General features: G+C 38.4%; 1 protein-coding gene and 1 long non-coding RNA gene across 5 annotated transcripts in view; one reads left to right on the forward strand and one right to left on the reverse strand.

Annotated features, from left to right (window-relative positions):
• The window catches only part of LOC109408817 (potassium channel subfamily T member 2), a 564,841-nt gene that overhangs the window by 372,794 nt on the left and 170,772 nt on the right, over positions 1-21,275 (forward strand). For all 4 annotated transcript variants that reach the window (XM_062854367.1, XM_062854368.1, XM_062854369.1 and 1 more), the window contains exons 7-8: positions 8,864-8,938; positions 9,765-9,848. In XM_062854367.1, the coding sequence (XP_062710351.1) occupies positions 8,864-8,938; positions 9,765-9,848 (159 nt within the window). The remainder of the gene's footprint in view (positions 1-8,863; positions 8,939-9,764; positions 9,849-21,275) is intronic.
• Positions 3,672-5,102, reverse strand: LOC134287493 (uncharacterized). Its single transcript, XR_009997341.1, has 3 exons — positions 5,012-5,102; positions 4,861-4,932; positions 3,672-3,802 (listed from the first exon to the last, which is right to left on the reverse strand). It is a non-coding gene; the product is annotated as an uncharacterized LOC134287493 (long non-coding RNA).

Genomic DNA, 21,275 nt, shown 5'->3' on the forward strand with positions numbered 1-21,275 from the left:
CAAACAACTTTGTCGAAGACACCATGTATCGGAAATGCTTCGTTTTGGAGTAATTAATTTTGTTCCGCTAAATTGCGATTCTGGCCCTTAGTGCATTGAAATCATATGGGATACCGCAACATTAGGAACACTACCGCAACAATAGGAACACAGCAGCAAACACATTTATGAAAATATTTTTTTTAAATAGGTTTTTGGGCAAATCTTAAGCAAACAAATGGTGCAATCTCATAATTTAAGCACCATACATCTATTAAAAATATCTTTTGGTAACATTTCAGTCGAAAAAGTGCTCAATTGCCATTACCGCAACAATAGGTACTACACTCAAACCTCCATTTAAGTCGAATCCATTAAAGTAAATTCTATTAAAGTCCCTCCATTTAAGTAACGCAACTTAAATGGAATTTGACTGTATTCACAGCAAAACAAATGTAAATATGCTACGGTTTCGAAAAGGTCATTAGGCTGAATATGCCGAATAGGTCATTAGGCCGAATAGGTCAATAGGCTGAATAGGTCATTAGGCTGAATACGTCACTAGGCCTCAAAAATCGATAGACCGCAAAAGTCATTAGGCTGCAAAGAGCTTTAGGCCGTGACGGTCTTTATGCTGAAAAGGTCTCTATGCCGAAAAGGTCTTTAGGCCGAAAAGGTCTTTAAGCCGAGCAGGTCTTTAGGCCGAGCAGGTCTTCAGGCCGAGCAGGTCTTTAGGCCGAGCAGGTCTTTAGGCCGAGCAGGTCTTTAGGCCGAGCAGGTCTTTAGGCCGAGCAGGTCTTTAGGCCGAGCAGGTCTTTAGGCCGAGCAGGTCTTTAGGCCGAGCAGGTCTTTAGGCCGAGCAGGTCTTTAGGCCGAGCAGGTCTTTAGGCCGAGCAGGTCTTTAGGCCGAGCAGGTCTTTAGGCCGAGCAGGTCTTTAGGCCGAGCAGGTCTTTAGGCCGAGCAGGTCTTTAGGCCGAGCAGGTCTTTAGGCCGAGCAGGTCTTTAGGCCGAGCAGGTCTTTAGGCCGAGCAGGTCTTTAGGCCGAGCAGGTCTTTAGGCCGAGCAGGTCTTTAGGCCGAGCAGGTCTTTAGGCCGAGCAGGTCTTTAGGCCGAGCAGGTCTTTAGGCCGAGCAGGTCTTTAGGCCGAGCTGGTCTTTAGGCCGAGCAGGTCTTTAGGCCGAAAAGGTCTTTAGGCCGAAAAGGTCTTTAGGTCGAAAAGGTCTTTAGGCCGAGACAGTCTTTAGGCCGAGATAGTCTTTATGCTGAAAAGGTCTTTAGGCCGAAAAGGTCTTTAGGCCGAGATAGTCTTTAGGCCGAAAAGGTCTTTAGACCGAAAAGGTCTTAAGGCCGAAAAGCTCTTTTGGCCGAGACAGTCTTTAGGCCGAGACAGTCTTTATGCTGAAAAGGTCTTTAGGCCGAAAAGGTCTTTAGACCGAAAAGGTCTTTAGGCCGAAAAGGTCTAAATACGATGAGCAAGTTTTCTTGTACATACTTTTTGATGACCCGTTCGGCCTGATGGCCTATTCGTCCTAATGACCTATTCGGCCTAATGACCTATTCGGCCTAATGACCTATTCGGCCTAATGACCTATTCGGCCTAATGACCTATTCGGCCTAATGACCTATTCGGCCTAATGACCTATTCGGCCTAATGACCTATTCGGCCTAATGACCTATTCGGCCTAATGACCTATTCGGCCTAATGACCTATTCGGCCTAATGACCTATTCGGCCTAATGACCTATTCGGCCTAATGACCTATTCGGCCTAATGACCTATTCGGCCTAATGACCTATTCGGCCTAATGACCTATTCGGCCTAATGACCTATTCGGCCTAATGACCTATTCGGCCTAATGACCTATTCGGCCTAATGACCTATTCGGCCTAATGACCTATTCGGCCTAATGACCTATTCGGCCTAATGACCTATTCGGCCTAATGACCTATTCGGCCTAATGACCTATTCGGCCTAATGACCTATTCGGCCTAATGACCTATTCGGCCTAATGACCTATTCGGCCTAATGACCTATTCGGCCTAATGACCTATTCGGCCTAATGACCTATTCGGCCTAATGACCTATTCGGCCTAATGACCTATTCGGCCTAATGACCTATTCGGCCTAATGACCTATTCGTCCTAATGACCTATTTGGCCAAATAAACATTTTGATGTAACAATATTTTTCGGCCACACGACCTTTTTCCGTCCAAACGCTATATCGGCCTAATGACCTCTTCGACCTTACAACTTATTCGGCCTAATGGCCCTTTCGACCTTATAACGTTTTCGGCCTAACGGTCTATTGGCTCATTTCGATAATACTGTGAATATTTTGACGAAACTGCAATGGAAGAGCATGAACTCTATTTAAGTCAAAAACAGAATCCATTTACGTAATGAATCCATTTACGTAATGGATCCATTTAAGTATCCCCGACTTGTACACACTTGTTTCTGTAGCAGCAACGAACGAATGTGTTGCTGGGTGAGAGATGAAGCATCACAGCAGTCCGTTCGCATGGGAAACGATTTGCTACAGTCGTCGTACGTCATGTTTTCCTTTCGAAATTGCACGACCCTGTCTCATATATCGCAAGATAATGATTACTTATAAAGTTGGTGTCTTCGGCAAAGTTGTTTGATTGGTGAAGGGGCACTAGTGAGTATACAAATTTTGTATCTCATATATCTCAGGATTCTGATTACTTAGAAAGTTAGTGTTGTTCGAGAGGCCAAATATTTATTTGATTCGGAACTTTGACATAGGCTGGTGCTAATGACATTTATATTTGTTGTACATCGGAATACTTATTATTTACAGAGATGGTGTCTACGGCAAAGTTTTTGGCAGGCATGGGGCTAAAGTATATAGACACTATAGAATTGACAGGCTTACGGATACATAATTGTGTGATGAAATTGTTATGTACAGTTTATATTTTAGAAGAATCTTGGGAGAAATTCCTAGAAGAATCCCGTGAGGCATTCCTAGTGCAATCCCAGATGGAATTCCTGTAAGAATTCCTGGGGGAATGTTAGGAGAAAATCTTAGAAGAATCCCAGGAGAAATTCCAACACTGAACGGCGGCTTGCGGTGAAAATTACTATTCTGAGGGTCAATTTAAATGCACAACGCCACTAAATTTGTGCAGACTGAGTTTCGTTTTAATTCAACAGAATTATGTTTTAAATTTTACCATGGACTCGATTTTCAATTAAAAAAAGTTTCTGTTGGCAACCGGATTCGAACCAAGAATCTTGACATCACCAGGTTCGCACGCTACCACACAGCTATCGAACCGGTTGATGTGAGAAGAAACAAAACGCACACAAGAAGCGTTGGTGGGTCGATGATCATGTTTTGCCATGGTAAATTTAAAAACATTTTTGTGCTTGTCATTACTGCAAGGCTCCTTTCAGTGAAGAGGAATCTCAGCAGAAATTCCTGTAGGGAACGCGGGAGGTTCCTGGAAGAACCCCGAAGGATTTCTTAGAGGTATCCCGGGAGCACTACTGGTACAAATTTTTAAATGAATCCCGGGAGGAATTTCTGGAAAAAAAATGCGGATTCCAAGTGCATTTTTTAGTTTCTAGATGAAGCCCTGGAGGAACCTTTGGAGAATCATTGAAAGATTCCCTGTATTAATTTCAAATCAGAGTTAATTGAAATTAAAAACTTACATTCATATTCTAGTGGAGGTTCGACTGTATCGTTTCAACTATCATTAAAAACGGCTACGCAGTCTCGAAATTAGCAAACGATGTTTATTACTTGCCCAACGTTTCGACACGGGGTTAGTGTCTTCTTCAGGGGGAACTAGAATTTAATACATGTACTAATCAGAGATGGCATACACATCAGAGCGCTAAGTGAGAAGATAAAAAAATACACATTACACACAGCCTGCATAATGAGAAAGAGTGCGTGTAAAGAATTATCTTCTGCGTGGTCCGACTGCACGCGCTCGGCATCGTTGTCGTATCGCACACGACGGTGAGCGCAGAAAAGCAAGAGAAAGTACAGTCCAACACACAGCTCACATCACAGCGCTGCGCTACACGCTAACCTGAAACTACCCATTGACTGGGTCGATTCGACCCAAATTTTCATGTTGTTAGCAGTTGTCAAAATCCGGGTAACCCGAAAACCCAGATTCGTTGAATTTGGGTAAAGATCTGGGTAATCGGCACTTTGTCACTTTTCGGCTTGAGAATATGGCAGCGGCCAGGAGAACGCAGGAAACTATGAATGTTTTCGCGAAAAATATGCCGATAAATGACGGGAAAACAGTGGAATTATTCCGGGGAACTGTTTTCCAGCATCAGGTAAGTGAACAGCACATGGCAATTAAGAGATTTTTATTTAAAATCTAAATTGGAAATAAATTAAGAAAATCAAGGCCCCGGAGGAGCTGGGTATCGTTCACCCAGATTTTGCCACCAACATCGGTAACCCAGATTAGAGTAAAGGCGCCTTTACTCAGTTTAGAGTAACTGCAGTTTTGCTCAGTCTGGGTCGCTTTGACACCAATCTGGGTAACTGAGGGTTAGCGTGTACTCTGTACTGCCGAGAGCCTACAACTTGCAGTTCAGTCAGCGCAGATGTGTAGCACATTCCTAGAAATGAGCAAAGCTTACGCAGAAGAACTTTGAGCTCTGCGACGTTTCGCGCAGCTGGTGTGGCAACTTACACATTCGCACTCTCACGCAAAGTTTTGCGGCTGAGCGCTGTGTGTTTGTTGCCGGTCCACATTCGTAGCAAAAGAGAGCGGCGCTCATTTTATTGAAGATGTGTACACAGAGCTGTTTATCAGTGTATCTATGCCATCTCTGGTACTAATTGGTCTGTTACATAATTTTGTCACGGTAACTTACACTAATTTGGTCGTTTTTGGTCTTGTGTTTCGTCTAACTGTAACTGTCCTGTCATTAATTTGTTGGTACATGCTGTAAAATTATAGTCATTATAAATGTTGTCTAGTTACTTGTCTGATCTAATAAAATTTACGGAAACTAATTGCCTTACACTTATTTTGCTTGTTATAACTTTCAACGGACATTTGGCAATGGCGCAATTTTGCCTTTATCATCCCCTCAATTATGTTTAAAATTTGTTGGTAGCGAAACATAGTTATTAAGATAGGGCAGTGAGGTCCAACCAACAGAAGACTAAAAGCGCGCAAAAATAGTATAGAAACCAATTTTAAGTTTTAGTTTTCACCGCAGTTAGTCATGTACCAACATTATAAAACCCCGACAGTTACAGTTCGCCATAACCCCAAACCAAAAACGAATAATTTATTTTTCCCCTGAAGAAGGCGCCATGCCTGCGCCGAAACGTCGGGTTAAATAATAAAACTCGTTTTACAAATTAAAAAGACTGCGTTGCCGATAATCAAAACAGCTATAATAGTACAGTCGAACTCTCATCCAATTAAGTTGTTCAGAAGGCTAAGAACTATATGGCGATTGCGTTTTTGGTTCGAGAATCGTCCGCTTCTATATCTTAGAATCTTGATAAGATAGAATGATGCCGACTTCAACAAAGTTCTCCAGCAAGCTAAAAACTGTCTGACAGTTGAGTCTTTGATTCGCGATTTATTCGATAGGTGGCAACTTGTTCAAATTATTTAAATACGTATATCTCGATATTCGAATGAGCTAAAAGCATGAAGTTTTCTGCAAAATTGTTCGGTAGGTTAAGATCTAGCCGGCAATGGTGACGCTAGGTGACACCAGCAAGCAAAACGTTCAAACAATTTTATATCAAAAATCTGAAAACTTTCAGCAAATTATTCCGAAAGCTAAGAGAAAGTTAGACGTCTCTGGTGTCCTTGGTTTTGATATTACTCGATAGATTCCGTCAAGTATCAAAAAATACGTGTATGAACACACTAATAAATCAGTAGTATTCCTTTTTCAACATAGTTGAAGCTAAGAACTATTTTCCAGGATAGTAGGCGGTCGAGTAGGGTTGTGCAAGAGGCAATACTTTTGCACCGTCTTTGACCCCTGCAAACAAATTTTGTCACCCCACAATATTGCTTCTTTTGCCCCGTTTTCCTTCTGGGATTTTTTCCAGGCATTCTTCCGAGATTTTTTCAGCGATTCCTCTGGAAATTTCTCCAGGAATTCCTCTAGTACTCCCTTCAGGAATTCCTTCAGGGATTCCTCCAGGAGTTTCTTAAGGAATTCCTCAAATTTTTATTTCCAGAATTTCCATCGTAAATTTTACTGAGAATTTCCTCAGGCATTCCTCCGGGAATTCCTCCGAGATTTTCTTCAGGAATTCATCCAAAAAATTCTCCAGGAATTTCTCCGGAAATTTTTCCAGGAGTTCCTCCAGGAATATCTGCGGGAATTCCCTTCGGGAATTTCTTAAAGAAAATCCGCCAGGAGTACAATGATACATATTGCCCATTTTACTGGCATTTTACCAGATTAGCTGGTATGTCTGAAACATACTGGAAAAACTTGTAATTAGAAGGCACGAAATGCTGCTAATTGGCAAATTGAGAGATGAAATTTGTGAAAAAAATCGCGTTCTGGTGGGATTCGAACCCACGACTCCGTATTCGCTAGACCGACGCTTTAACCAACTAAGCCACAGAACAGGTAATGGTTCTGCGGAATAGAAAGCCAAACTGACTCCGAAGCCGCACCGTGAACACTCCTATTTCACAAACTCATCTCTCTTTTCGGCTTAGATGCCAATCAACAACACACTCCTATTTGTGCCCACTAACTACAAGTGCGAGCGAATTATATATATGAAGCCGAGACTTACTCTAGGTATGCGGAGTGCGAGAGTTCCTTAAAACTTTTCCATAAATAACTCCGAAAAATTTTCCAACAATTTCTCAGATTTTTGAAGACTCCTCTAGAAATTCTCCCAAAATACTGTATGGAATCCCTTTAAGGATTTCTTCAAAATTTCCTGTGATCATTTGTCCCGAAGTTCATCTTGAGGTTTCTCTGAAAGTTTCTTTTAGAATTTCACCAGGAGTTTATACGAATAATTTTCCAGAAGTTCTTCAAAAGATTCTGCCCAAACTTCTAGTAATTGCATAGAAGAATTACTTTTGGAATTTCTAAGAAGACTGCGCCAGAAGTTCTTTTGAATACTTTACCAGGGATTTATCGAAGAGTTCCTCCAGAACTTCTATTTTATTTTGTTTTTTTTTTAATTCTTCAGAAGATTCGTTTGGAAATTTCCTTCTTAAGGTGAAGCATCAAGATACCCTATTGCAATTTTGCATACAAACTTTAGAGGCACAAATCTGACGAACGAAGCATCGAACCAAGCCGCACATGTTTATCCTGGCTTTGCTCACTTGCAAAAAGAGGCAGCTTTTTCAAATCGAGAGCATTTGTTTACGAATGTTCAAGATTGATGTTCTTGTCAACGTGAGTAGGGTACCAAGACGGCCATTGCAGCAGTCATGTTTGTATTCTCTGAAGTTTGTCTGAAGAATGGAACAAAACAAAGGGACAGGTCATAATTGTCGAAATGTTGCTTTGATTTCAAAACTTGTAACTGTTGTGCTACTGTCGATAAGTTGATCAACAGTACAACAATAACAAAACTTGTACTTCAACAAAGCATGTTATTGAAATATAGTTTAGTGAATGTATATGAATAATTTGATTAAAACAAAATGAGATTGTCCAACAAAATTAATTATGGGAAAGCTATGCCTTGATCATTTAATAATATTAAAACACTATATATAAAAAGGGATTATGTGTTTTTTAGTGATTAATTTGTAATTCTCCTCTGCTCGGGTATGTAATCACTTATGTCATAAGACTCGGATCGCTTTACGGTCTTCGAAAAAGCTTTTCAAGGATATCTTGGGCTATTTTTTCACAGTATTTCACAAACATTGAGAATAATGTTATTAAAAAAAAATACAAAAAAGTGATTTTTTCCATATAAAATTCCATAAAAACTTCAATGGCGATACGCGGTCACATTTCAGGCCTTGCAAATGAAATCAAAAACCCCGATCTGAGAAAACGACCACTTTGACCCATACTAGGGGCTGTCCATAAACCACGTGGTCATTTTTTGGGACTTTTCAAACACCCCCCCCCCCCCGCGTGGTCATTAGTCCATACAAAATTTTTTACTTGTCCATACAAAATGGTCATTGGCCCCACATCCCCCCCCCCCCTAATGACCACGTGGTTTATGGACAGCTCCCTAGTATCCAATCAGTCTACTTTTTAGGATGTATGAATCTTCATATTTGTTCTCCTCAAAAAAAATATAAAAATAAAAATCTTGACTTCCTTGAGGAAAGAGTTTTTTCGTACCTGCCACAGGCAATACATATGTAAAAGGGTCATTGGCAGAGGAAGCCTTCAGTTCATAACTGTGGAAGTGCTCATAGAACACAAAGCTGAGAAACTATAAAAATAAAATCGGGTTGTGTACTGTTTCGTTTAATTCTTGTCCAGGTTTATCTAAAAACAGGCTTGTCCCATTTGGGACGTTTCGTCAAGAAGAACATGTTGCTGAAACATATAGCCATGCTGGATGCGTATCGTACTAAAAGGGTTGCTCGTCTGCAATTCTGTTTCTAATTAAAACTGTACTGTAACGATTGGGATGTTAAAAATCACGTTTTGCTTTATCTTGGCGTTACATCCACTGAACATAGTATTCCTTGAAAATTGATTATTTTTGCCTTACTTATCGTATGGCTACTGCCCAAGGACGCCAAGGATCATTACGAAAAGACCATGAACCGACCGGTAATCGAACCGAGGCAATTTCAGTACAGTCACCATTTGTATTCCCAAATTCCACACATAAAATATCATTACAAACGTATAGTTTTAACTATCAATTATCACCCTCTTCTCATTCCAGGGCAATATATGGCAGCAAATTTTATCATTTCATTTTATACTGGAACTTGTTACAACGATACCATTTACAATTACGGTAAGCATCCAACTTTCGTGCTGAATCTCCACCAAAATCATCCATTTAATCCTCGCCCTCTCCATGATCTACGTTCCCCCATTCCCTTGCTCCCAGAATCCCAGACTGCGACGACGACGACAACGACGACAATGACATCAACGTCGTCGCCCAAAAACCCACAATGACATCGTTTGTCTCCGGAATAAAATGTTTATATTCATGGACAAACAAAGTGCCCAAAACCACCAACCAAGGAAAGCTGAAGCTAAAGGCACAAATCGGAAATCCCTACCCCAAATAAAACCAGTCAGTGAACGACGATAGAGAATGCCGTAGAAGAGAGGAAGAAAAAAAAATGTTCATGAAGAGCATGACTTGGCCCCATAAAATCCCCAAACTCAAGATGACATTTGGTTCTGGACCATCATCGTCGTCGTTTGTGTCGTTGTCGTCGTCGTCGTCTGTCGATTAGTTTGCCAGGGGGGGAAATGGTGAAATGGCAACTCTTTGGATTTTTTTCCTTAGAATCATCGTGAAAGGACGATAATTGAGACGCAAAACACATTGTTGGGATGATGGGTTCATGCAGGATTAGTTGCTCATTTGACCACCTCCTCCCCAGCTTTATTATCATTCCTTCAAAAACAATGATCCTGCACAGCGATGATGACATTGCACATCATGTCCCTAACCACTAAACTTCGTTTCGATTTCGACCATCATCACCAACTGACTCTGACTGGCTGACTGACTGACCGACTGTTGACTGTTGTTCAATTATGAATTACGGATTAATGAAGTGTGTTTGTATGTTTTTCTCTTTCCTCTATGCTTCAACCAACAGATTTTATGGCCTCCATTCAGGAACCTGTTCATACCGGTGTTTCTCAACTGCTGGCTAGCTAAGCGTTCCTTGGAAAATATGTTTGTAAGTATTTTGGAGGGTGTCGGGACGGGTGGGATGAGGGTCACATCAAGTCGTCCCCATCGTCGTCGTCAATGTGCATCGTCATCGACCAAAAGGGGTTTCCCCAAGGCACATTTCGTAACGAACCAAAGAGTGCATCCCAACGAATGGGTACTCATATTTGCGGTGTGTCCATTGTTTCCTCTCGATTATGGGTCAATTTGATTTTATTTGGTCATTCGGAATGTTGGAGATTTTTAAGGAACGAAGTGATGCTTGATTTGACTTCTTTGTTCGAATCGGTTTTCCAGAGACTGGGACTGCAGTTTAATCAATCATCATAACCGATGGGTGACGACGGTCGGATAAACCAATTTTACTGGGAAATTTGGGGGACATTCGACTGGAGTTTGATGGTCAGTCAAACAGTTATAATTTCAAGTTGATAAAAGCAAGTTAATAGCTTTATGAGGCGATACTGAAGGATCATAATAATGTAAGTACCAAAAAGTGAGTCGTCTATATTTTTGTTTCACTGAGCCATGGCTTATGTACATCAACATATATGTAAATGATAGTAAATCACTCCCATTATTTTTCTTGTGTGAACTGAATGCATACAACAAACCAGCTATTCAGTTTATAGTACATTAGCTAAAACATGTCTGTTAGGCTCTATTTCTACCTTACGCTGTATACGGCCAGAATCATGGATTTTGAAAAAAGTCGATTAGAAAGCTTTTGGAGTCTTCGAACATAAGGGCTGCGAACAATACTCGGCGGTAAACTGGAGGACGGCATTTGGCGGTGTCGCATGAACTACGAATTGAACCAAGTATACATATAGCGATGGATATACTGAAGCGAGTAAAACACGGCAGACTGCGGTGGGCTAGGCTCGTGGCTCGTTGACGGGGTAACTAGAAAATGAACTATATTCAGCAGAAAGCCAGAAAGGGGCCATCGGCTTCGTGGTAGATCACGTTGGTTTTTTACAGTTGAGGAGGACCAAAGGACTTTCAACGTTCAGGGCGACTGGAAGTATTAAGTACACACTTAATTTGGAATACCGTGTTCGGTAAATATTTGACGAAAGTAGAACAGCTGTATACAGCTTTACTGAATTGTTTACCTTTGCACCAGGTTTTGACAGTTGGTGTACTGAACCTCAGTAAAATCGATTACCGAAGGTACCGAAATAGTTCTGCTGTTCTATTTTCGTCAAAAAAGTGCTGAACAGGCAATTCAGGTGTGTAAGTAGCTGAAATATCTAAGTTTTGACTAATCTGATAAACAATCAGCAATCTCAACTAAGCAACGTTGTGCTAAAATTCAGTAAAATTTTGAAGAAATTTCATCAATTCGTTTAGGATACTTGGACTGTAACGGTTAACCCGTTTGTTCCCAGCTGCGAAATAAAAGTTCATAAAATCGCCAACAGCTCATTTTTCAACAGAATTTGACCAAATGTTGAATACAAAAGCGCACATCACCCTTGTTTTGGAAATATACAGGATCAACATTTTGTTGAACTTCTGTACGAAGTAAGACCGGTGGGTCACTGGGTCAAGTCGGGTAAAAATAAGGCCAAGTACGATTTGCGCCACTATAACTCTCTTCTTAACAAAGTATTTCAATAGGAGTTTACATATTCCGTTGCCTAATGATAGTTGAAGTTGTTGCAGGTTCGATTTTGAGATTCTTCGAAAGGTCTTCGTGGGATATTGAAAATTCCTTAACCAACCAAACCTACACTTACGTTTGTTGTTGTCAAATGACGTTACACACAGAACTGTTGATAAATTGTAATCACATATTTCATGTATGTGGAAACTCTGTACACTACATAAACTCATAGTTTATCATGTGTCAATGATAAGGCCTCTCACAACTATTGCTAGGAAAATTTAGGGACCTAAGCGAAGTCATGCCTTGACTTCAGTGAACCATAGATGGACTTCAATTAGAGCTATTTTCACGAAGAAAACAACGATTTGCTCCAGAAACAAATACTACATCCAATAGGAGTTAGTAAATTTCTCGACTAGATTTCTCAGTACCCGAGATTGCCTGGTTGTAGTCAGGCCTTGAGTTCATTAAGCTGTAGATGACCTGTAACCACATGTTTTACCTATGTGGAAACTTTGTGCACTACATAAACTCATATTTTATCATGTGTCAGTAAAAAGGTCTCTCGAACCTGTTCCATGAAAAATTTGATGATCTAAACGAAGTCATACCTTAACTTCAGAGAACCGTGGACAACAAAGAGAGATATTTTCATGCGACAAGCAACGGTAAGCTCCAGAAACCAATATTACATCCACTGCATGGATGACGAGCGACAATGTTCTACACATTTTAAGTCACGATTAAACGTTAAGATCATCAAATTTTTCAAGGAATAGTTTCGAGAGACCTTTTTATTGACACATGATAAAATATGAGTTTATGTAGTGCACCGAGCCTCCGCATAGGTAAAACATGGGATTACAGTTTATCTACAGCTCAATAAAACCAAGGCCTGACTTCAACCAGATCATCCCGGGTACTCAGAAATCTAGTCGAGAAATTAACTAACTCCTATTGGATGTAGTATTTGTTTCTGGAGCAAATCGTTGTATTCTTCGTGCAAATAGCTTTCTAATAGATTTCTATTCGAGGAATTTACTTACTTTTGTTCGGCGTAGTATTGGTTTCTGGAGCTTACCGTTGTTTTCTGCGTGCACATAACTCTAATTGTAGTCAATCTACGGTTCTCTAAAGTCAAGGCATGACTGCAGTCAGAACGTCCAAATTGTCTGCAGTACGTTGACATAACAAACATTTTACAGATTTTCAATTATTGGTGCAATTAAGAGCGATAAAAACATATGAAAATCATCCACTTTTTTACCTAAAATGGCAGAGTCAAAAATACTGAACCGATTTCAATGGAATTTTTTTTTTGTACAAAAAGTATGTATGTAGAAATGTTGTGCCATATTTTCATTCAATTTGATCTAACCGTTTAAAAGTTGTGGCCATATATGTAGCACTATGTCGCAATCAGCAGATGTGGTTTTTTGGTACAGTGACATTCAAACTTTTAAAATGTTCAACCAAAATGGCTGAAATTTTCACTGAAAACATTTTAACACAACAATTTTACACTGTCAAAGTTTCAAAAAAAAATCGGGACAGTGTTGCGAATTATACAGTCAAAATAGTGCACACTGATTTTAAAATTTTAAAAAGTGCCCATAATTTGGAAAACCCCGTTTTTTTGTTTGAATTGTTATAAAAAAGTACTCAACCGATTATGATGAAATTTTCATCATTTATTATGCCTTACTTGGAGAACTGACTGTCAAATTTTTAGACGTTTTGATGGGCTAATAACAAAGTTATAGTCTCAACAATTTTTAAAATGGGTGCCCAAAATTTCCAAAATCACATTTTGTTGTATCGACAATATTTGCGCCAATACTGAACCGATTTTGATGAAATTTTTAGAGTATTAACTACATGTAATGTGCGTTTCCTGATTAAAAAATCAGCTATTTTTGTGAACGTAATCAAAAGTTATACATTATTTTGTGCGTCTCATTTTTTTTTCGAGTCCAGTCTTTAGGCAATTCTAGTGTTGTCTTGAAGACTACAGGCGGACCCTATAATAGAACTCCAGTGAGATGATTTTAAGAACCTCTTGGTGAAAATGTGCAATTAAAAATTATCATCCTGGCAACACTGTTAAATATGCATTCTGATGGTTCTCATGTTCATTGTAGTTAACGTAACACATTATCAGCAAGCCGAAACTTTGCTCGAGTATTTGTATTCGTAAAGGAAATGTTTATGTGAGGAAAGGATAGAGTGATGGGGGCTTTTCGTTGACACATGACATCATGGTGTGGCGTATTGCTGCTGGTCAAATGAAGAGTGAAAAAACAACCTGTAACGATACAAACAGACGATTTTCGAAGGGACACGAGGTGGACAAGCGGAGCAACAAAACTTGGGTATCAAACAAAGACACGAGGTGAACAAGTGGAACAACAAGACGGGGATATCAAACGAAGGCTTCAGCTTGTTTTATGAAGTCGTACACAAGCTTCATGTACTCAAGATCTAGTTTACCCAACACATCTCTAATGTCTTCCTTTCTGGTTTCCCTCGGGCCCTAAGGGATGCACATAAATCAGATCTGGCAATACCGTATTCGGTGCATTCCCACACAACATGGTTGATATCTAGCACCACAGCTACAGCGATTGCTATCTGTGAGCCCTATTCGATAGAGAGCCCAGAGTGTAGTGATTGGACATAAGTCAACACATTAACTTGATAAAATCTCGACCCATGGTCAACCCCTTGAACCACGCCGTCTTCGATACCTGTGGGAGAATTGAATGTAACCACCTGCCCATTTCCCTTGCATCCCATTTTTGTTGCCAACTGACCAAGGCATGCTGACGAGCAATCAAAAAAAAATCATTAAAAGCGATATGACGGTCATAAATATCGCCTTCCATAGCACCCACCTTGGCGAGCGAGTCCGCTTTATCATTACCCGGAATCGAGCAATGTAAAGGGATCCAAACCAAGGTGATATTATACAGTGATAGACATTCGTTTAGCCAAGGCTAAAAAATTTTCAAAAAAGTGTCAGGAAACTCATACAAAAGATTTATTTTATGATAAAACTTTTTTATCGTAGTAAAAGTATAGCTAGTACTGTTTTATAAAAATGTGACACATCATACTTACATATACACTGAAACAAAAACGAGGGTAAAAACCCTTCAATAGTCATTTTTCGCCTAGACATTCGTTTAGCCGAATTGAACATTTTTTAGAATTCCATAACAAAAAACTGAGAAATTTCGAAAAATATCCAACAAAGTCATTTTGTATGATGACCTGCATTATAGATAGACTTGTAAATCATGAATAAGGTCGTTTTTGGAAGTGTTGCAATATTAATTTTCCATGCATCTCATATAAATATGTCATAATATTGTAAATGTTTCTAAATTGAGATTTGATGTAGTTATTTTTATCGGAAGTGTTTTAAAAGAATGCAATGAAAGTTTCATGACCAAAGCAGGTCGAAAAACAATGTTTTTAACAGAAAAAAATAACGCACACCATCAAAAAATCACGTATTTAAGTATTGTTTCGATGAAATATTATGGTTTCACTTGCATAAATCACAGCGTTTACTACTATTACGTCTTCTAATAGCTCCCAATATCTTCCAGACTGTATTCTGGCTGAAATAACATACATTGGACGGCTCATATTTCGAGAAATGGCACTGAAGGTATTCAAATTTCTAGCATGAACTGCTTGTTTCATAATTTAGACATTCTTTTCAAATAAATCATGTTAAAAATGAATGTGGTTCACAACTAAGACTCATTTATAATACTTTTCTTCAGATTGAATGAAATAAACCAATTGTTTGACCATATCTTGCATTTTTGTATGAGCATCTGCTTTTAAATAAACAGGGAACAAAAATTCTGGCACTACTTCCAGTTCTTTCACTTAGCAGTCTTCTAATTCATTTAGTAATGCTAGTATCAAACAGATATACTCCACAGGCATTAGGGCACGTCTTCATTTCAATGCAGAACTATTTATTTTAGCTTTTATCAATCCCATTTTAAAGTTTAACCAACCAAAAACTAGTATACTTAATTTTTTCATGACATTTATGCAATAATTTGAACATTTCTAACAATAATTCTGTGCCATATTTTCAAAACTGCTAATCTAGCTTACGTTTGAGTGTTTACAGAAATATTTTTTCTTAAATAAATTTGTTTATCGTCGCTTCTCCTTATCGAGACATTTTTTTATAATATTTCTCTGAATTTCTCAAAGAACACTAAGTTGAAGCGAGGCAGGCCAAGTCCCAGTGAGGACGTAGAGCCACAAAGAAGAAGAAGAAGAAGAAGAAGACGATAAAGCACACAAAATTGATCGAATTTCGCTCAGGAATACGAGGAGTGCTTCACAAGCCTCATTGAGCGAATAGCCTCAATTGAGCTGAGACTATCCGCAAAAATGAAATATTGATCAGAGGGAAGAGAGACGATTCGCTCTAGTGCGTAGTGTATAGCCGCAATTCTTGTTGTAGCTGCCAACACTGGTCAAGCAGATATAAATAAAGCCAGTTTTAGATATGTATTTCAGATGTTTGAAAAGCTATAATGCACCTGTACATTGTTTCGGAACTGATCATAAAAAAATAAGAAATGGCTATGCGGAGTTCAACCATGCTTAATATATCAGACAATTTTTAATTATTCTTTTTATTGTACATTCTATGGCAGATATCTGGCAAATCGCCAGATTGTTTTGCGTTAGATTCCGGGTTAGAGAGGTTTTGAACTTTTGAACTTTTTCACCATATCAGAAAGGATGGAAACGAGCGATGTCTCAATAATGTATTTTAAAAATAGGATCAATTAAGGGGCACAAGATGAAGAAGGATGCTCAACTCATACCCTAATTTATGAATTCCCAGTTAGGTCTGAACAACTTTGACATGCACGATACTTTCATATTGGCTTTGGATGCTGAAATAAAGAATGCTTAAACTTTACTTACTGACTAGCTACACTCCCTGTTTGGATTTTTGTCAGGTACAGGTATGTTCCGTTTTTATCAACACGGTCCGCGATTTTCAGTTGACAAAAACGGAATAGTGATAAAAACGGAATAATTTTCTTTGACAAAATATTTAGCAACATTTTAATATGAATTGGACGTTTCACTGTAAAACACATTCCAAAAGTAAAAATATGCTGTTTACTATGAAATTTAATTGTTAAAGACATTAATTTTAGCACATCTGTAACCAGTTCGAATTACAGTTTTCTGACTGTGACGCCGACAAGAGGTTTTCACCATATTTGTGACCACATTTTTGGAAATTTATTTTCGTTGAACGCAAGAATGACACATATTATAGTTCCAGGATCCGGATCGACGTTTTAAAATATGACATACTTCCAGGAATTATTAATCTCCAGGAACATAATTTCGATATCCCAACAAAAAAGATATGTTTACTTCCTTCTGGAAGGCATTTCTCCACGAGTATCATCGTCACAGATCCCTATAAAAGTTTCGTCTAGGATACTTTTAGGAAATCTCCAGGAATTTTTCTATGCAAGCACTTGTAACTTCTCCAGAATATTGGATTCCCCAAGAAGTTCCTCCAGAATTCTTCTAGATTACCTTGTACCATGCCGCTTGTTTATCTTTTGGAATTCGATAAGAATTTTTAGAGAAAAGAAGTTTTGCCCCTTAGGGGCTGTCCATAAACCACGTGGTATTTGGGGGGGGGGGGTTCGGCCAATGACCATTTTGTATGGACAAATAAAAAAAATTGTATGGACTAATGACCACGCGGGGGGGTTGAAAAGTCCCGAAAAAATGACCACGTGGTTTATGGACAGCCCCTTATGATTTCTTCAGAAATTCCTTCTCGGATCAACCTAGATGTCTTTTTTTAATTTCTCCTGGAGTTTCTTTGGGCAAATATTCCACCAGGAAATCGAATTATTATCCTTCCTTATGATGGGAACAGCTCGCGATGTAGTGTACAGTTTGGGTCTAGAATGGCCCTAATGCACAAGGTGGGCTAAGAAAATCAATTTGGGATTTAAACTAGACACCCTGTTGAAATTAATCCAACTCAATTTGCTTTGGAGATTCACCAAGATTTTACTTTTGAAGTATAGGAGTATCTCCGTTTCTTCAGAACTTCCTGCGGGAATTCTTCCAAGATTATTTTTTGAAATCCCTCCAGAACATTTTTCTGATATTTCTCCAGGGGTTCCCCCAAAAATTATTTCTGGGATTCCTTCAACATTTTTTCTAGAATTTCATCAGAAGTTCTTTCTTAGATTCTTTAAAGAGTTCCTCATGATATTTTTCCCTGGAATGTCCTCCATCCAAAAAAAATCTTATAAGGATTCCTACAGGTTTATGTTTTGGTATGTATGCACAGTAGAATCACCAACACCTACTGGAAATATTATTTTAAATACTTTCAAGAGGATTCTATTTTTCATCTTTGTTATTTCCCCATGATTAGTAGATGAACCAGCCTTGGGCTGACAATCTCGTTAAAAAAGATAATATAATAATAATTTTCCCCGACTCTTACTGCGTTTCCTGGAAATATCCCAGTAGTTTAGTCTAGTAATCTTCCAGGAATTCTTTTCTCAAACCCTCTAGAAATTTCTTCAGGGAGTCCTCATGATGTTCTGTGTAGAAATCTCTGGGGAGTTATTTCTGAGAATCCTCCAGAATTTCCTAGTGGGAAACCTTGGAAAATTCCTTCTAGGAATCCTGTATAAGTTCAGAATTGATGAGATTTCTTTAGGATTTTTTGGGAATCCTTAGATTCTCCTGGGAACTCTTCAGTAGTTGCTGGATAAATCCGCAGATCGTTTGTCAAGTTCCTAGACTCCTCCTAGACTTTAGATAAACTTATTTTTGGGAGACTTAACTCCTAATTCACTTAAAGAAACTTCTGATTTATTTCCTAACGATATCTTAGAAGAAATCCATTAAATAATCTGAAGGAATACAAGGTAGAATTGTTAGTGGAAATTACTGAAGGAAGCCAAGATTGCATTTTTAGAGCAATCGAAAGATAAAATCCCGGATAAAATTCTTTAGAAATCTCCAGTTTACCTAGTAAATATAGCAGTTTCGGACGAGACAATTTGGACAGGGTATCAAGTCTGACTAGAGAGATCTCTGGTTGAAATTTGTGCCCCGTCGGAAAGAAATAGTGACCAGAAGAGAAGAATTCAGCACATCGCGTAATTTAAAGAAAATCGTGTAGAGGTGGAGCGGACCTGGTGTGATGGTTAGAACACTTGACTATCACGCCGAGAACCTGGGATCGAATCCCACTCCCAACAAACTCACAAATGTGAGTTCTTCCTTCGGAAGGGAAGTACAGCTTGGGTCCCGAGATGAACTAGCCTAGGGCTAAAAATCTCGTAAATACAGATAAAAAAAAATCGTGAAAAAAACCGCGTGGAATTTATTGCACTAAAAAAAAGTCTTGTAAAAAAGATTGCACATAGTGTAAAAAATCAGGCAATGGCGGGCAAAACTCCGAACTGTTTAAGTTCTTTAAGGACACTTAAAGAGGCAGGCCAAGTTCCAGTTGGTACGTAGAGCTAGAGTTGTTTCTCTATCGGACTATTGGTTTAATTTTGCTCATGTTCAAATAAGAAGAAAAATTATGCGTGAGAGAAAGCATGAATTAATATTATCTCCAGCTAAATTTGCAATGTGTTTAAAGCTATTGTAGCGTATACGTCTTCTATGTCATCATTGGTGTTTGGTTCAAATTCACTCATGGATGCATTGCCTCAAGATTAATGTTAAATTAAAAATAACTCGTCTTCGAGGTAACAAATTTGACAAAAACTTTGGTGTTGACAAAAACGGAATGTAATGTTGACGAAATCGGATAGTGACAAAAACGGATAGTCATAATAACGGATAGTGACAAAAACGGAACATACCTGTATTCCACAAAATATTCTCTTAGAGTATCGCAGAGCCTCGCAGCCGAGCGCTTGAGGTCACACCGCTTTTTCGAAAAAAAAAAATAATGTCTTCCCCGTTTACACTAAATTCATCCAAGGATGCTACGGAAATTTCTATAAGGATTCCTAATAAATCCTACATGAATTCTTTCTCGGGTTATTTTATTAAACATTCCAAGAAATTACTTCAGGTAGTTTATAAAATATTGCACTAGAAACTCCTCCAGAATTAGCACAGTTTTTTTAGAAACGCGTGCATGGGATGATTCAGAAATTAATCCACGATTTTTTTTTAATTTCTCCAGAGGTTCATTCAGAAACTCTGTTGATAAATTCTCGAAAAAATGATAATTTTATTGGATTTCTTTAGAAAATCTTCCATGGATTTCTTCAAGTTTCTTTATAGGTTGAATACTACAGGGACCTTTTCAAAAAATCTTCCACAATAGCTTTCCGGAAGTTTTCTTGCAATTTCTTCAAAATTTAGTCTATAGATTCCTTCAATTATTTCTCCAAATTCGCCATTAGAAATTCATCTAAGGATTCCTTCAAAAATTACTCCAGCGATTCTTTCGAAAAATATTTCAGAGATTTTGTTTTCAGATTTTATAATACCGGGTTTCTTATTCGCGCAGCCTGTCATTTGGTTCTTGGGGTTTGTGCTCTCAAGGTTCGGGGCGTTGCTTCATTGTATCTTCGCTTTAATACTAATATTCCTTGTTTTATAAACTGACAGTGATATTCGTTAAAATTCTGTATGGATTTATATATATTTTTTTTAAAAATACTTCAAAGTTTTGAAATACATATCTATAGATTCTTTGAAGTCAAGAAATTCAACAAGTAATTTCTTCTCAAATATAAAATATGTATAGCACATTAAAGTCAAAATCATATCACTATGAGCGAGTTGCTGTAGTTATGGGACAATCATAGTTTGAACAAACATTCAGAGAGCCAGGTAACATATCTAGATAATTTGTAATACGAAAATATTCGTAAAATATAAATTTAAAATATATATTTATTTAATGCATCATTAGGCCGATGCAAATATTATTTTTCTTTTATGTCCGAGACCTCTCATCGGGTACGAGGGGGGGGGGCAAAAATAAATAAGGAACAAACAAAAAAAAAACTATTGAAAATTTACACCAACTATTGAAAAAATATGTTTTAACTATTAAAAAATAGTTGCTCGTAATTTTTTTCTTTTGAAATGGAACCATGGGCCGCCATGTTTTTATTTCGCCCCTTCAATATTATCGGATGTTTTAAGGGGGGGTGGAGGTGACATAAAACAAATTAAATATTTGCATCGGCCTTATCTGAAAAAAAAAACTTAAAAAAAATGAAAATCACATTTTTTTATAAAAAAATCGTTTTTTTCAGACGTCCACGTGGACATTAGGGGAGGGGGGTAGGGGTCAGTGAAAAGTCCATGCTTGTCCACGGGGAGGGGGGAGGGGGTCAAAAATCACGATTTTTCTGTCCACGTGGTATATGGACGGTCCCTAAAAGCATTTTGGGCAAATTGCATTCATATTTTGCAACTTATCAAAAAAGAACTGCTAGCTCTCCAGCAGCATATTGCAATTTAGTTTAGGGTCCCTATTATTTATCGGATTTCTGAAACTAAAAAAGCTGTTTTTATGAGTGACTATTGTAACAATAGTCCCTCCATATTCACCAAAATGGATAGACATTAGCTGAATAGTGTTTTACTTAAAATTCATCTCAATTTCCACTGAAATCTGTATTTCATAAAAATCCCGGGATCCCGGGATTTCCCGGGATATGCTACAATTTTTATCCCGAATCCCGGGACAAGGAAAATGCCCGGGAAATGGACACTCTATTCATGTTTGTTTTGAGA

Source organism: Aedes albopictus, chromosome 2, assembly GCF_035046485.1.
Source record: "Aedes albopictus strain Foshan chromosome 2, AalbF5, whole genome shotgun sequence".
Lineage (NCBI taxonomy): Eukaryota > Metazoa > Arthropoda > Insecta > Diptera > Culicidae > Aedes > Aedes albopictus.